Source organism: Engystomops pustulosus, chromosome 8, assembly GCF_040894005.1.
Source record: "Engystomops pustulosus chromosome 8, aEngPut4.maternal, whole genome shotgun sequence".
NCBI lineage: Eukaryota > Metazoa > Chordata > Amphibia > Anura > Leptodactylidae > Engystomops > Engystomops pustulosus.
The window spans coordinates 30,723,064-30,739,824 of record NC_092418.1 but is presented as its reverse complement, the minus strand read 5'-3'; the positions used below and the strand labels follow the sequence as shown (position 1 = coordinate 30,739,824).

The following is a 16,761-nucleotide window of genomic DNA, read 5'->3' as shown; positions in this document are numbered from 1 at the left end:
CCTTTAACCCCTTAACGCTCTGCGCCGTAGCTCTACGGCGCAGAGGTATAAGGGATGTATGAAGAGGGCTCACGGGCTGAGTCCTCTTCATACAAAGGTGGGGGTTTTTGCAAAATGCATAAAACCCCCACCGCTAATAACCGCGGTCGGTGCTAGCACCGATCGCGGCTATTAACCCCCCCGTTGCCGCTGGCAAAGTCGCCGGCGACATTTAAAAGACGGCAGCGCGCGGGCGCCGCCATCTTTTTTTCGATCGCCACGCCCCCGAACGTCATCGGGGGGCGGCGATCGGTTGCCATGGTAGCCTCGTGTCTTCTTTTGACACGAGGCTATCTGGCCAGTGGCTCATTGTAATGAATGTGCTGCAAAAATGACATATATTGCAATACAGAAGTATTGCAGTATATGGTAGCAGCGATGTGACCATCTAGGGTTAATGTACCCTATATGGTCTAAAACAGTGATTTTCAACCTTTTTTGAGCCGCGGCACACTTTTTATGCTTAGAAAATCCTGGGGCACACCACCAACCAAAATAGCACAAAATTACACTAAAACAGTCATATTATACATATAGTTAATAATATAGATTCTAAATTTATTTTACTCACTCAGTGTGAAACCTGGGCCTGTTTCGATAAACACAAAAGGGATATCCTGGCAAGAATGGAGGAAAGACACACGAAGCTCTTCCTCAACAGTTCTCAGCTTCTCCCTGTTTTTAGTATATGGTGCTGATTATTATGTGGCTCATATACTGCAAAATAAAGGGGTACAATGAGAAGTACTATGGCCATGAGACCAGAGTACAAGTGCCAGCTCATATACTCAGCATATGAGCTGGTACTTGTAGTACTCCAGCCTCATGACTATAGTATTTCTCATTTTACATTTCTCATTGTTATATGCAGTATACTGCTGGAGTACTACATGTACCAGCTCATATGCTGAGTATTCTGCCAACAGTTCATATACTCAGGCAAAAGCTCATATAGTCAGCATTATTGGTGGGCATTACCTTGGCGGTGGGCAAATGCGAGAGTCTCTCTGCTCTCAGGATGATGCACCGGCCTCGGTGACGTCATTTTGTTGCGCGAGGTTCAAAGCTTGCGCATGTGTTATTGTACACGTCTCCTACATTGTAAGAAGCCGTGGCCTCGCATTGCCAGGAAACAAAACACAGGGGGCACCATAGTTTAAGGAACTTTCCCCGCGGCACACCCGACCATGTGTCGCGGCACACTAGTTGAAAATCACTGGTCTAAAAGATAGTGAAAAAAAAAAGAAAAAAAAAAGTTTAAAAAATAAAAAAAATTAATAAAATATTAAAAGTTCAAATCACCCCCCTTTCCCTAGAACGGATATAAAACATAATAAACAGTAAAAATCACAAACATATTAGGTATCGCCGCGTCCCAAAATGCCCGATCAAAATATAAAAACGGTTACAGGCGGCGGTGACCTCCGAGGCGGGAAATGGCGCCCAAATGTCCGAAATGCGACTTTTACACCTTTTTACATAACATAAAAAATTAAATAAAAAATGATCAAAATGTCGCACAGACCTCAAAATGGTAGCAATGAAAACGTCGCCTCATTTCGCAAAAAATGACCCCTCACACATCTCCGTGCGCAAAAGTATGAAAAAGTTATTAGCATCACCGCGATCGCACCGAACCAAAGAATAAAGTAGGCGTGTTATTTGGAGCGAAGAGTGAAAGTCGTAAAAACTGAGCCCACAAGAACGTGACGCACGTGCGGTTTTTTTTCAATTTTTCCACATTTGGAATTTTTTTTCAGCTTCGCAGTACACGGCATGTTAAAATAAATAACATTATGGGAAAGTAAAATTTGTTACGCACAAAATAAGCCCTCACACAGGTCTGTACACGGAAAAATGAAAAAGTTATGGATTTTTGAAGTTGGAGAGCGAGAAATGAGCCGAAAAACCCTCCGTCCTTAAGGGGTTAAAGTTTCACCCTGGGCCTTTGCATCACAACCATTACAGCTAGTACTCGCTTTGCAAGTCCCCAACTTGAGATTTCGGATGGCTTCTGACCAAATTTCCGAGTCACGTTCCACTCATTCACTGGCCCAAAGGGTGACGTCTACCGGAGTGTCTTGTCTCAGGGACCTCAAACAAATCACCCACAAACTAGCCAATCATACAAGAGTTCAAAGAGTGCATAGAACTACTTCCGGAACAAGAAGAAAACAAGGGTAACACACCTGAAATTTGCCAAAAATTTAAGAAAGATGCAGTGTTCACGCTCCAGTACAATGTGCTCATCTACAACTTCCGGGTCAGCACTCCTTATAGAAGGGTGTAAAACGGACTCTGTAATGCTAACGCCAATAATCTCCATTGCCAGTCTGTGTCATTACATATGTTCAGAACAGTACCGACCCACAGGGGACTATGCATCTGTGGGAAATACTGTTAGAAGGTAGTAAGAATTAGCCGTTTTCAAGGTTAATTGGATATTGAAATAATGTTTTTGCCCGATTTCATAAAAAAACATACTACCTGCGTGGAGTGAAACTTTAAAGGAAACCTACCATCAGAAGTCGATCCGATTATAAATTCCTCATGCCTATCTCTGTCCTAATCTGTAATTTAATAATCCTGGAACCTAACCTAGCTTGTTAAAAAAAACAACCTTTTTTTAGTAATATATAAATTAACTGCAGAGGCTACTGGGGCGTGGAGTAGCATCAGGGCCGGATTAAGGTTGGTGGGGGCCCCTGGGCGCAGAATATGGTGGGGGAGTCCAGACAGGGAACAGCAATCGCTATATACCACTTCCCAGCAATAACTATATACATTCTCCCCAGAAATCACTAAATACAGCGCCCCCAGCAATCACTATATACAGCCCGCCCCCAGCAATTACTATATACAGCCCCCCAGCAACCGCTATATACAGCTCCCAATAATCTTTGTATAAAGCTAACCCAGCAAATCACTGTATACAGCTCCCCCAGCAATCACTGTATACAGCTCCCCCAGCAATCACTGTATACAGCTCCCCCAGCAATCATTGTAACATGCCCCGATGCGCGCCATCCTCATCTTCCCTCGCTGTGTCAGGGTGGATATCGGATGCAAACAAAGATGACGTCACACCGCCATCTTTGCTTACATGCGATCGTCTATGGCAGAGCAGGGAACTTATTGTTCCGTCACTCTGCCATAGATGAAAGTCAGGCACATTGGCGTGAGTTGGCCCAGGGAGCCCGGAGCCAAATACACTGTGGGACCGCCCGAATCGCCCACATTTAGTGGGGCCCCTTTAAGGGCCATGGTGTTGGGGGAACCCGGGGAGCGCGTCCCAGGAGCTACCCTATGATCCTGCCCCGAGTAGCATAAGCCAGTGCCCAGCCAGGCTAGTATAGCCGCAGTAGCCTCTACAGTTAATTTACATAATACTAAAGTAAAGTTTGACAAGTTAAATTAAGTTCCAGGATTAATTAAATTACAGATTAGTAGGTTCCTCATGGTAGCTTTCCTTTAAGGTTGCTTTTCAATTTAACCAACATGAATGTACTTATTGTTAAATATCGAACCATATGAACCTGCCAGGATTTAGAATTCATGGCCTATCCACAAAACAGGCCATCATTGTCTGATTGGTGAGGAGCGGACACCCTGACCTCACACCACTCAGGTGTTATGCCCTTCAGAAAGTGAGAGGACGGAGCTGGAAGCAGTCACATCTACGTTACCTGCGGGTGCTAGAAACAGCAAGTATATCTTGGCTTAGTAGTGGATTCCAATTATATGGTCTGATTAGTCCCCCAGAGAACACTGGTCTTTCACATTTCACCTAGGACAGGATTTCTTACTGTCAGAGATACATTTTTCAGTAGATGCATTGCTGCAGCAGTGTGAGATTACAGCACAGTATATAATGAATACAGGGCGGTCATGGACTCAATCTTATTAGCAGCACAAATAAAGCTTATTCCCGTCAGTCAGGGCTGCAGAACCAGATACGCAAGAACAGATTCACCTCCCACATGTATATACATGACCAGATTCAGAACTACCAGGAAAACTCCTTGTAGTATGTAGACCAGTCCTATTCATGTTTAACGTAAAACCACCAAAATCGGACATACAGACATCGTCATAGTAGCTAGAAGTAGTCATCGGCTAGTATATCAAGATAATAGACTACATCATAGGCGGGAAAAAAAAAAAAAAAAAAAAAAAAAAAAAGGAAAACAGCGCCACTGTTTGCTAAAGGCTGTGTGAGATATTGCAATCCAGCAATCTACCATTCAGTCTGGATGACCCATAGAAGCATTGGCAAGTTAAGCATCCATGTGCGATCCGTTTTAACCAATATAACACTGTCACATTCATTTCATAATGGACCTACAAAATAGTTTACCATGGATCCGCATGTTGGACGTTCAATTCAACTCAAAGTAGGTCCGAACTTTTCATAGAAGTCAATGAGAACAGAGAAACAGATAGCACACAGATGACACACTGGTGTTATTCATGTACGGTCCAAATTTTTGGATCTAAAGTTAGTAAAGTTAGTCGTGACACTTCAAGGAGGTTGTGACAAGCTAGGGCAGGGGTGCCCGACCTGGAGAGCCACAAGGTGCTTCCATGCCAGAAGAGTGAGCGCTTCCATCAGTGATGGATCAGCCGGGCCCTGCTGCTGGTCCAGGCTTCTGGCTCCGATTGTATAAGCAGACGTCAGGACCCGGAGCCAAGCGGCACTCAGACAGAGGACTCAGGAGCGGTAAGTACTCGTCAGCTCTGCTCAGAGTCCCGACACTGGCGTATACAACCAGCTCCAGGACCAGTTGTAGTGTGGTGCAGGGTGCGAGATGAGCCAGGAAAGGATTTGTTGTTGTTTTTTTTCTTGTATGGTCTGGGGTCTCCTGCATTGGTTCTGGAGGACTCCAGTATTTGACGCCTTATCTGACGGTCTCCATTACTATCCATCTCCTCTGAGGGTCTCCAGTATTTGTCTGCACTGTTATTTATTAGTTGGTTTGTGGGCTGTATTATTTATTGTCTGGTTGGGGGTCTGTAGAAGGCCCCATTTATAATGCAAATTGTCTGTAATAGGAGATCTAAGGCACACTGTCTCCAAACTGGGCAGCTTTTAATGGAGAAGTAAGGAGTGTTAAGCACCCCTCTTCTGCACCCAGCCGTGTGCAACAGCTCCTGGGTCCTCAGCTGCTCTGCATAGGGTCCTGACCCAGGCACATATAACCAGCAGACAGAAGAGCAGAGATTGCCGTTCAGTGGCATTAGACATTTCTGAGGTGGTATTTTGTGCATCATGGTGGCTGGTTACTAGTGCGGCCGCTTGAAGTTGAGCAGTATGAAGTTATGGTAATTGGACCAATAAAGGACATGGACAGTCATAAAGAACCACTACTGATCTGTTAGCAGTCCAGGAACAGGACCTGTTGGGTAGCAGTCATTCGGATCTTCCATACATAAATATAACCCCAATTGCCGACAGACATATCGATACAAAAGGCATAATAGATAATTTGTTCATTTTAATGAAGATAAACTTTAGAATTATCACAGTGCTGCTTTGTTTTACTATAAAATATTGTTTTGTTGTTTTCATCCAAAGACATTTTACAGATTGAAATTTGTCTGACTCTAACATATATACAAATAGGTGAACACAAGCGACGGGTACTTGTCTTCATTGGACATAAGCACAGGGCAGAGCCGGGATCGTGGTACAGTCTCTGAAGGCACTGGTATACGGAAGTGCGGCGCTTCCATGTGTCCCTATGGCACAGAGCTCTCCCTCCCGCCCTATGCAGAACAGAAAGACATACCGGGTCACCACCACATACAATGAGGCTATTCAATTAAAGAAAAAGGATTGTGCATCGAGAAGGGGGTGATATACAAAGGGTTGTCTCTTTTAGATCCTCTTAACCAAAGGTGGCTCCACAGTTGGGACATCTTCGTTGCCTCAGGGCGAGACAGAACAGGATTCCAATCGGAAAGAAGAAGATGGCACAGAAGATCCCCAGACAGGTGAACGAGTCCTCCAGAACGCCGACCCTGCGACAAGCAAGAATATAACACACATGGTCAGGTCATAGGTCGTAAAGGTTTGATAATGTTAGATACACATAATTCTACATAGATGTGGACTCTATGCATTTAACCCCTGATCTTTATTTAGATTTTTTTTTTTTCACTCCACCACCTTCCAAAAGCCATAAATTTTCCTGGTACAGAGCTGTACTAGGTCTTTTCTTCAGAACAAATTGAACTTCCTAGTGTCAGTATTTTATATCTCATACAATGTACTGGGAAGCAGGAGAAAAAAAAAAAAAATTCCCAATGTTGTACAATCGACAAATAAAAAAAAAAATCCTGCAGTTTTATTGTGGCCTCTGTTTCAGCAGCTTTCACTGTGCGGTCCGAAGGACACTCCCAAATGTATCAAGGTGCATTTTAATATATTAATACAAAATAATGAAAATCTTTTCTCCCCCCCCCCCCCCCCCAAAAAAAATAAAAAATATATGTCTGTTTCGTCCATAGTCTTGTGCCAATAACTTCTTCATACTTCAGTGTACGGACCTACATAAGGTTTTTCTGGGGGAAAGTACGACTTTATGATCACTTTATAACAAATGGTGGTCATTCAGAAATGTGGGCTTTGCCAAAGGAAATACATCAAAATAAAAAAAAGTTACCGTAAATTAAAAAAAAAAACAAAACAAACAAAAAAAAACACACACATAAAAATCATGAAACTGCTCCCCTCCCCTCTTCATGAGAGTATACCGTCCACTTTCTCTACGTAGTGATAGATCATTGTTTTAGCTCAGTTCATATAAAATTCAGTCGGCTGCAATAAATTGGCCTACCACTAGGTGGAGTTATGAGCCCTCTCATATGAAAGGAATAAAATAAATATGCCCCGAAAAAAAAAGAGGAATAAAAAATCTGCCCTGCAGCTTGTGCAAGTCATACGCATAACTCGAGTATTTATAGGACGACAAAAGGGAACACAGTGACCTCTTCCTCATGTCCTCTAACAATGCCTTCATCTCACATCATATGACCAGAACTTGTCCATATGTATTTATTGTAAGGAAGTTGACTATCTGTATACACATCATGCAGGACGTGCTGTATACAGGACATCTATAGGAAGCCATAAAACACTTCCATGATCAGAAGTGGTTAATGTTACACAAGCGCTTATATCCATAATACAATTGGTACCTCCTCACTGAAACCACGAGGATCGGACCCCCTGCTAAGACAACCAGCGAGGTAAAAAAGTCTGAGAAATTTGGGTGTTCTTAAAAGGGAACCAAATCATCATGTTTTACCCCAGTAAACTACTACCCCCTTCAGGTAGGGGATGAACTCTCACTTCTAGAATTCCCTAGAATTATGTGGAATCTCATCTGTTTGACTTTGAGGGATATATATATATAGTTTCATGTAAAATTTAGTCATATTGGTTTAAATCCAATGGGTCGAAAAAGTCACATTGGTCTACCTTAAAAAAAAAAAAAAAAGAAAAAAAAAAAAAAAATAGACCAATGTGACTTTTTCGACCCATTGGATTTAAACCAATAATAAATAAATAAATTTTACATGAAACTCAGTCTTTCCTCAAAATTCTGTATGTTCACCGGAAGACCTCAGGGTGCAAAGCGGATATGGGATTATAGCATTATAGGGAATCTACCAGCAGTTTTGACTATACAAAGCGGTAGGTATTTTCCCTAGTGATCTGTGTTACCATACTTGTGTGTGTGTAGTGTTAAAAGCAGCAGGACTGACACATGGATTTATATTCCAGGATTGTAGCTGGACAGTGGCGTTTCCTTCACAGCTCCTACCCTCTGCTCTGAATGACTGCTGTAATATTCAACAAGAAGTCTTCTACAACTTAATTAAAACAGAGGGTAGAGGCTGTGAACTCAAATGCAGAGAGCTCAGGGCACAGCAGTGTGAGAAAACTATACACTCCTGGAAAAGTCAATTTCACAAGTGTGGATGATAATGGGTTGAGACAAATAATTGAAAGGTGCTGCTCCTCCTCCCACTTTTACTCCACTATTGGTTTGGGCATCAAAAACTGCATCTAAAAACTGAACGTGTGGACGCACCCTTAAAGGACATCTACAATCTTTAGGAACGATGGTCCTCAGGACTTCTTTTATTCTAAAACTCTATACATATAGAGTTATAAAAATTATGGTAATCAGTCTGGGACCAGGAAGGTCTGCTAGCAGAACAGGGGAGTGAAGAAATTTTAGGACGTTTGAGAGCCACAGACGGATTACCCTAATTTCTATAGAACCATGTTGCCGCAGTGTATAGAGTTGTAATAAAAGAAGTCCTGAGGAGCATAGTTCCTTAGGAACTTCTTAGTAGGACACATCTACCATCAGTATAAGTGATGTCCTTTAAGGGACCCAGGTCATCTATGCAGATCATACACTTTGGTCAGATATTTGTTATTTGCATAGGGAGCCCTTAGCCTCAAGTGAGCACTTGGAGGGCGACTCTTTAGAAACAATCCTCAGAAAATGAGGCACAAGTATTGGATGATTCAGTAACTGCTGACCACACACGTTGCACAATCCTCAGGCATATGACTCCACTTAGGGAAAAAGGAGGACACGGGAAGTCGGGAATTACAAATGAAACTTTCGACTTTAAGTCCACTAAGAAATTCAAGCTCCTATGGGACTTCCAGGGTGGCTACCCCCGACTGTCCTACAGAAGTCCCGTCTTAGATATGATATTTCCAACTAGAATTAACTTGTGGATATGTCATAAATACTAAAGGGGGGGGATATCCCTTTAAAAGGGGTTGTACTAAGTGTTATTGCTATACCTTATCCACAATCTGATTGTTTGGAGTCCTATTGCTGGGATCCCAGCACATCACAAGAATTGGGGTCCTGTACTCACTCCTCATTTTTGCTATACGTTGTAAGGACATGTTGGGCGGATTCTCTGTGTCCTTAAAACGTGTGGGGCAACACGGTGGCTTAGTGGTTAGCACTACTGCCTTGCAGCGCTGGGGTCCTGGTTTCAAGTTCCATCCAGGTCAACATCTGCAAAGAGTTTGTATGTTCTCTCAGTGTTTGCTTGCGTTTCCTCCGGGTCTTCCGGCTTCCTCTCACACCCCAAAACATACTGGTATGTACTTGATTAGATTGTGAGCCCCATTAGGGACAGGGAGCGATTTGGCAAGATCTGTGCTACGCAATCTCTGTACACTATATAAATAAAGAATTATTATCAAAAACGTATGGCATAGAGGTATCCCTCCTTATGCTTATACAGTGTCATATGTCACCCGGTGACACCGCCCCCCTGAACACGGGAAGAGGAGTGTTCAACGGCAGCAGCCAATCACCAGCTTTCTCCCCAAGAGTCCTCTACTACTGAGCCGAGTATGCACTCAGCGAGGGGGCAGGAAAGATGCAGTACGTTTCATCCAGTCCCCATAGGCTTCTATTGCCTCCATTGAGCGCATGCGTAGCTTACCATGTCTTTCCATACTATCTTTTTTCCAGTATTCGTTGTATACTGGTCAGACGGAGGCAAAAACTATGTGTCAATGAGAAGCGCTCATCCCTCCTCCTGTCCAGCCCTCTGACGTGTACATGTACCCTAACTGAATGAAGAGGCAGATAGTGTACGTGTCTTGGGGATCCATTTATTAAGACGGAGGCATTGGAAATTGCTGAGCACAGCACAATTTAGTGAAAGGTAGTGCTGAAGCTGTTCTGGATGAGAAGGTCCTCAACTTTTTATTTGCAAAGGAAACTTGCAGGCCCCCCCATTAGGGTCCTCTCTAGATGTCCCAAGGTGTAGCCCCCAGTAATCAGACAAGTTCCCCCCATACAGTAGGATATCTCCGATGGAAGGTTTCCATGGCTGGGACGAATTTAGCAGATGCGTCATTATAATCTTGTGAATACGAGGCCAGGAGCATTTGTAGCCATCACATTACCTGCACGCTGGACACCCTCCGACCACCACCACAGAAGTTATTGTTGCCGCTGCTGCGGCTATTGGTGTTGCGGCGGCTGCTGTTGTTGGTTGTGCAACAATGGAGGAGACACTGGGGTAGGCAGACACTGGCGATGAAATGTATCCTGAAAACAGAAAAAGTTTATATCATTACAGGTCACAAGATTTAGTTTCACACACAATGGACTTTTTCGCCACAACAGGAAGAACATGCGCTCAGCGCAGCCAGGATTGATGGTGATTGACCCGCCAGCATATTGAAATGATCCAGCGATACGGATATACTCAATTCCAATGAGAATTATCAGAATGATTCATAAGCCTCTTCCATATCCGACCTGACACAAGCAGCGATTAGTAATCATTTACATGTATTTGCCAGTGAGAAGGGAAGTTAAATATTAACACTACAAACATTTAGCAGTCGACGTGTTACGATGCGCTGCACGACACCGACACATGACAGCTCCGGGGCGACTAATAACAGGGGGAATAGTCAGGTCTGGCCTCAGGTGTGGAGGCAATATTGTCCAGATATTTTGCAAATCTGCCAGATTTACCGTCTGTGTGTGTCTACCTACAGTACACGATGTGCTAAAAGTAAACAACGCATTACCAAATCTTAGGAGAGCAATAGCAAATGGTTGGAAAATAATCTGTCTATAAAGGCACAAGTGCCATAACTATCCGAGTCCTCAATGGGGTTTACAGAATTCCCTAGGATTGGGGGAAAAAAAAAAAAAAAAATTTGGTCTCGGGGCTGGAGTTAGGTTCCTGGGGGCTCACGTTACTGCCAGCCACTGACCATGGGACATCACTTGCTTTGCGGTCCCTAGGTCCAATTAGTCCGAAGCGGTTCCCATGACCCTCTGGACTTCTGGCCAGGCACAGGGCCAAAAAGCAGAAATAATGGAGCAATGCAGAAACCAGGAGCAGTGCAAGTTTTTTTTTTGTTTGCCGCCTTTCTCCCCCATACACCAGAATTCCTTATAAAAACACATTAAATCAAGGTTATATGAAACATACTTCAGCAGTGCCCTATAGAGCGATCAGAGAGTCAGATGTGCATGTTCTAATAATTAGGATAAACAGGACCTGGACTATCAGGACCCCCACAGATTAGTGAGGGCCTTTTGACAGTGGATCTTGAGACAATCCCTTTAACTACCTCCCAAGGAAGACTAGTGATGTATAGAGGGGGACATAGTTAAAGGGGGTCTTCCAGGTTTATGATATCGATGATCCTTAGGACCACTCATCTATATCAACTTGCTGAAGGTCCAAAGCCCTCTTCTTTTTAGAGTGATAGTAGGCAACTACAGTTTTTGTAATGTGTGCAAGTGCTCGGACAGGACATAAGGTAATTTACCAATATACATCTATTACTAGTTCTGCTCCGCTTTCTTGATATGTAAAGTGAAGCCTCCTGTCTTACCTCATCAGCCAGAGATTCCTATCCATAAAATGGCCGCAGAGGGAGGGTCATGTGATCTCTATCTGGCGATTGCCTCCATCTGTGGCCATTTTATGGACAGGAATCTCTGGCTGATGACGTAAAAAGACAGGCGACATCACTTTATATATCAGGAAAAAGAACTTTTAATGGATATATATTGGTAAAGGACCTAATATCCTGTTCCCCACAGTTACATTCCAAAAAAAAAATAAAAAATAAAAAAAAGGGAAAAGTGGCCGACCCCTTGAAGTCTACTCCATAAGCTGTGAAGAGGAGGTATCCCCCGGCTGGTTGCATTGTAGAGACTATATATAGGTTTACTACATCCCACGTGTCTACAGAGGTCAATACTGTGGCACCATTATCTCAGAGTCATGTCTCATTATCACTCTGCCCCCATCAGCAATCGCAAAAAACTCGAGGATAAACATGTGATAGCCAAAGTTCACATGACATGTGAGATAATCCTCTGAAAACCACAAGCTACAAGGAACTCGGAGACACTCGAAGGTTTGAGGGTAAAACAATGGCGAGTAATTGGGAGCACATCACAGGTCTAGTGCCATTATTAAAGGGAATGTCTGGGATTGGAATCTTTTACTGCATCCAGGTGATCTAAATATAAAGCGCTAGTCTTTACCTCCGGTCTAGTGTTGTGACTGTAGTCACCGCCAGCATCTGTTGCTATACAGGGGGTCAGTGGTCGACTGACCGCATCCGGAATGATATCCGAGTGACCTCATTTTTTTCACACACCCATTGACTACAATGGGCAAGTTTTATGCCCGACTCGGATCAGAGTAGTGTATGCTGTGTTTTTCTTGGGTTGAATTTACAGACCGTCAAAACACAGTGTGCAGAGCACAATAGATTATCAACGCCTTAGGTGTAGATTGTGGATTCATACGAGAAAATTGTTTATGGAAAAGGGACCCAATATAGGATGGAGCATGCACTGGACTAGCGGTAGGAACCTCGGTAAATAGAAGTTCTTTATTATTAAACCACCTGCGGACAAATAATTACTTATGCTGGACAACCCCTTTAAGACTAGCTTTACCGGTACTGTACACACCGGCTGTTATTGAATACAGGCAGTCCCCGGGTTACATACAAGATAGGTTCTCTAGGTTTGTTCTTAAGCTGAATTTGTATGCAAGTCAAAACTGTATATTTTATAATTGTAGCCCCAACCAAATTTTTTAGTCTGACGATTTTTTTTTTTTTTTTTTAAATGTTGGGTTGTTATCGGAACCAGGATTAATATTAAAGCTTAATTGTAGACCTTTGATAACTGTTATAGCTGTTTATTGTAGCCCAAGGCTAAAGTACAGTAAATGACCAACATCCAGAGGTCCGTTTGTAACTAGGGGTCGTCTGTAAGTCAGGTTTTTCTTAAGTAGGGGACTGCATGTACATACAATGGCAGTTTATCCACAGTTATCTAGTTAGATTGTGCACTCTTGGGTTGTCTGGTCCATTGGGCAGTTTTGATACTTTGAAGCTATCCTGAGGCTGTGTTCACACATTCAGTTTTTCATATGCAGTTTTCAAAGCCAAAAGCTAATGTGGCTTATAATAGGAGTCTACAGGTCATTGAGAGGTGCTGCTCCTCATCCTCCTCTTTGTCACCCCGGTCCTGGTTTGGACATTGAAAACTGTGTCTGCAAAACTGAACGTGTGAAAGCACCCTCAGGCCGTGTTCACACATACAGATGCAGTTTTTGATGCCCAAACCAGGAGTGGTGCGATAAAAAGAGGAGAAACTGCTTCTCTCAATGACACATTCTCACCCATTATGGTCCACCTCTGCTTTTGGCTTCAAAGACTGCATCTGAAAAACTGAACGTGTAAACACGGCCACACGCCTGTACCTCAAATCCGTATACAGTGGCGGCTGCAGGGAACTACAACTCCATTAAATAGGAGACTCTTATCTACTTTAATTGCAGTTGAGCTGCAGTGACCCGGAGCGGCCTCTATACAGTGGATGGAGCCCTCTGCCTCCAGTTATACTATACAAGGTCCAGATCTACCACAACTAGGACCTACCTACAATAAATGGTTAGCACATAGTCCCCATAGACAGGTGATAATGCTACAGTTTCACCAGAGATGAGCACATCCGCTTTTATGAATCTTATTATACATTATCTCTTGCTATAAATTATGAAAAGTTTGAGGAAGTAACACTTCCACTTTTTACAAACTATACACACACCAAATATAGGAGCAAAGTCCGATCCAGTGACCCCATCTAGTGCGGTATCCAAATTGTACTACATTCACTAATATTTTGGAGTCCAGTGGGTGGTCCTATATGTGACTGGGGGCCATCTATCCACCCAATGGACTCCTAAGAGATAAAACTAAGAAAATACAAAGTTATACTAATGGATCAAAAAGAAAACAAAACAATATTTGGTAATTCAAGCGTGGAAATTGCATTTAGAAAGAAGATAGTATGATGTATATTTTCCGCACTGAAGGTGTCCTCGAGTACACAGCGTGGAGCTTAGTTAACTCAATTGTACTGCAAGTTGGCGTTTTATGTGGATTTTGGTGCAAAAAAAAAAAAAAAACTCCCCAAAATTCACATTCCAACCCCAAAGCTCGCTTATGTCACAGTCTCCCCTCCCCATACACATTTCATAAATGTAGCCCAAACATACCGATTTCGGATGACCAACTAATATTTATGGGTCCTCCTGACTCTCCTTCCCTTGGTTATATAAAAGGGGGGTAGACATGGCTCTTTATAGGGGGCTCAGCTCTAATGTCTATGGAGGACCTTAGGCTTGGGATTCCCCAGTGATATGAAAGTAGTTTGTAGATGAAAACAATTTAGGCCGGTGGCACACAACTGTGGTCGGTCTATAAACAATGGACCGGATTACATGGAGCGACCATTGATGCAGAGCAAAGGACCTGGTGCACTAAAGAGATATATGATGCAAGGAGTCCCTGTTACAGCAGGGATTTCTTGTATCATATCACCAAGAGGCTCAGAGTCCCATCCTCGTCACCACGCTTGCTCTGTAAAAAATCCGGCCAATGCGCAGTCTTTCAATCAGAGACTGATCATGGCTGACCTAATACCAATCCACAGTAATAAGGGGATAGGTCTTCAGTAATAGGCGACCGACCACTGAATCCCTACAACCCTCGCCAAGCTTTGTACCATACATTCGGATAGGTCTGCCTGGCACCCTCTTTCTCGCCACCATCAAACGGTGACAAGACCGCTGCCGTTACCCCACAGGTGCAAAGACCCCACAATATTGTAATTAAGGGGAGTTCCCCTTACATTTGAGAGCAGATCCCTCCTAGATTGCAATTCCGGCAGAGCCAATCACAACGACTGCCGGTTGGCGGAGTAGTCGGCGGTCAGGCCGGCGCCGGTTGTCACAACTTGCTGGTGACCGGACTACGATGTAGGAGTGAAACATTGTATCCCTGGCATAAAACAGGTTACATACACCCGGTATATAGAGTATATAGAGTAATAGTCTGATACATGACTATGCTACACGCTGAGGATACCCACCTTCTCCCGTGTGGTAGGGGTAAGGTGGTGAGAATTGGTTCCTAATGGTGCCGTAGTTCGGCGGTATCGGTCCATACTCATACACCGTGGGGGCGGCCGGACTGTAGGCGGGAGGTCGGTCCTGCAGGAGCGGCTTGTTATCCATGATATCGCGGCCAGCTGCTCCCTCCCAATGTGCTCGGTGCTGTACTGTGTGCGGCCAGTCACAAGACTCTGGTCATGTGACCTCTCCCTGCCCGCCCCGACAGGAAGCGCCTCTTAAAGGGACAGGAGCGCCTTAGCCAGAGCAGCGGAACCTGTCACTGTGTGTGTGAGAGGGAGGCGTGAAAGAGTTAATGTCTGGGCCCACGGGGGTGACAGTGGATAATCACTACAGTACAGGAGGGGAGGAGCGGGCAGGTGACATCATGGGGGAAGCCAAATGTCTGTAAATAGAAATCACCTGCATATACACTAATCTGCACCTGTAGATGAGGAGCTGAGGTCCTGCTGCAGACATATCCTACAAATAAGCCATTAAATGGATTAAAAAAACTACTTTTTTTTGCAGAGTAGATGCAATTTAGCTAAATCTAAATCTGCACCTTAGGCACCACTGCTTAATTCACATTCACAATTTATTTTATCAGTTTTTGCCATAGTTTTTATTTTTTGCAATGTGAAAAAAGAAGAAATACTATTGCAAAAAAAAAAAAAAAAACATTTCCGATGTTTTGAGTGGACATTAGCAGAGATATAATTTATGTACCCAGTCATAAAAGAGTTTTTTTGGGAATTCTGGAAAATAATGGAGAAGCGCACTCACCCTGGTCTGGCTCCCGGTACACTCCGGTACTTCCAGTCTTTGGTCATTCTCTGGCCCCTGGGCCACTCTGGTACCTCCAGTCTTTGATCATGCTTCGGCCTCTGGGTCACTCCGGTACTTCCAGTCTCTGGTCATGCCTTGGCCCATGGGTCACTCCGGTACTTCCAGTCTTTGGTCATGCTCCGGCCCCTTGGTCACTCTGGTACTTCCAGTCTTTGGTCATGCTCCATCCCCTCGGTCAGTCCGGTACTTCCAGTCTTTGGTTAGGCTCCGTCCCCTCGGTCACTCTGGTACTTCCAGTCTTTGGTCATGCCCTAGCCCATGGGTCACTCCGGTACTTCCAGTCTTTGGTCAGGCTCCCTCCCCTCGGTCACTCTGGTACTTTCAGTCTTTGATCATGCTCCAGCCTCTGGGCCACTCTGGTACTTCCAGTCTTTGGTCATGCTCCGTCCCTTCGGTCAGTCCGGTACTTCCAGTCTTTGGTCATGCTCCGGCCCCTCGGTCACTCTGGTACTTCCAGTCTTTGGTCATGCTCCGTCCCCTCGGTCAGTCCGGTACTTCCAGTCTTTGGTCATGCTCCGTCCCCTCGGTCAGTCCGGTACTTCCAGTCTTTGGTCATGCTCCGTCCCCTCGGTCAGTCCGGTACTTCCAGTCTTTGGTCATTCTCCGGCCCCTCGGTCACTCTGGTACTTCCAGTCTTTGGTCATGCCCCAGCCCATGGGTCACTCCGGTACTTCCAGTCTTTGGTCAGGCTCCCTCCCCTCGGTCACTCTGGTACTTTCAGTCTTTGATCATGCTCCAGCCTCTGGGTCACTCCGGTACTTCCAGTCTTTGGTCATGCTCCGGCCCTTGGGTCACTCTGGTACTTCCAGTATTTTGGCATTCTCCAGCCCCTAGATCACTCCGGTACTTCCAGTCTTTGGTTATGCTCCG

The 16,761-nt window shown here is 44.3% G+C and overlaps 1 protein-coding gene across 2 annotated transcripts; it reads right to left on the bottom strand.

The window, feature by feature from the left end:
• Positions 1 to 5,514: 5,514 nt before the first annotated feature.
• On the bottom strand, positions 5,515 to 15,275 carry BRI3 (brain protein I3). Of its 2 annotated transcripts, XM_072120513.1 has the most exons (4): positions 15,024 to 15,275; positions 10,001 to 10,145; positions 5,903 to 6,060; positions 5,515 to 5,805 (listed from the first exon to the last, which is right to left on the bottom strand). In XM_072120513.1, the coding sequence occupies exons 1-3, from the start codon at positions 15,166 to 15,168 to the stop codon at positions 5,928 to 5,930; spliced, it is 423 nt and encodes a 140-aa protein (XP_071976614.1). In that variant the 5' UTR covers positions 15,169 to 15,275; the 3' UTR covers positions 5,515 to 5,805; positions 5,903 to 5,927. The 2 variants fall into 2 exon arrangements, with proteins under 2 accessions (XP_071976614.1, XP_071976613.1); XM_072120512.1 differs by having other exon boundaries at positions 5,515 to 6,060; positions 15,024 to 15,274.
• Positions 15,276 to 16,761: the final 1,486 nt, after the last annotated feature.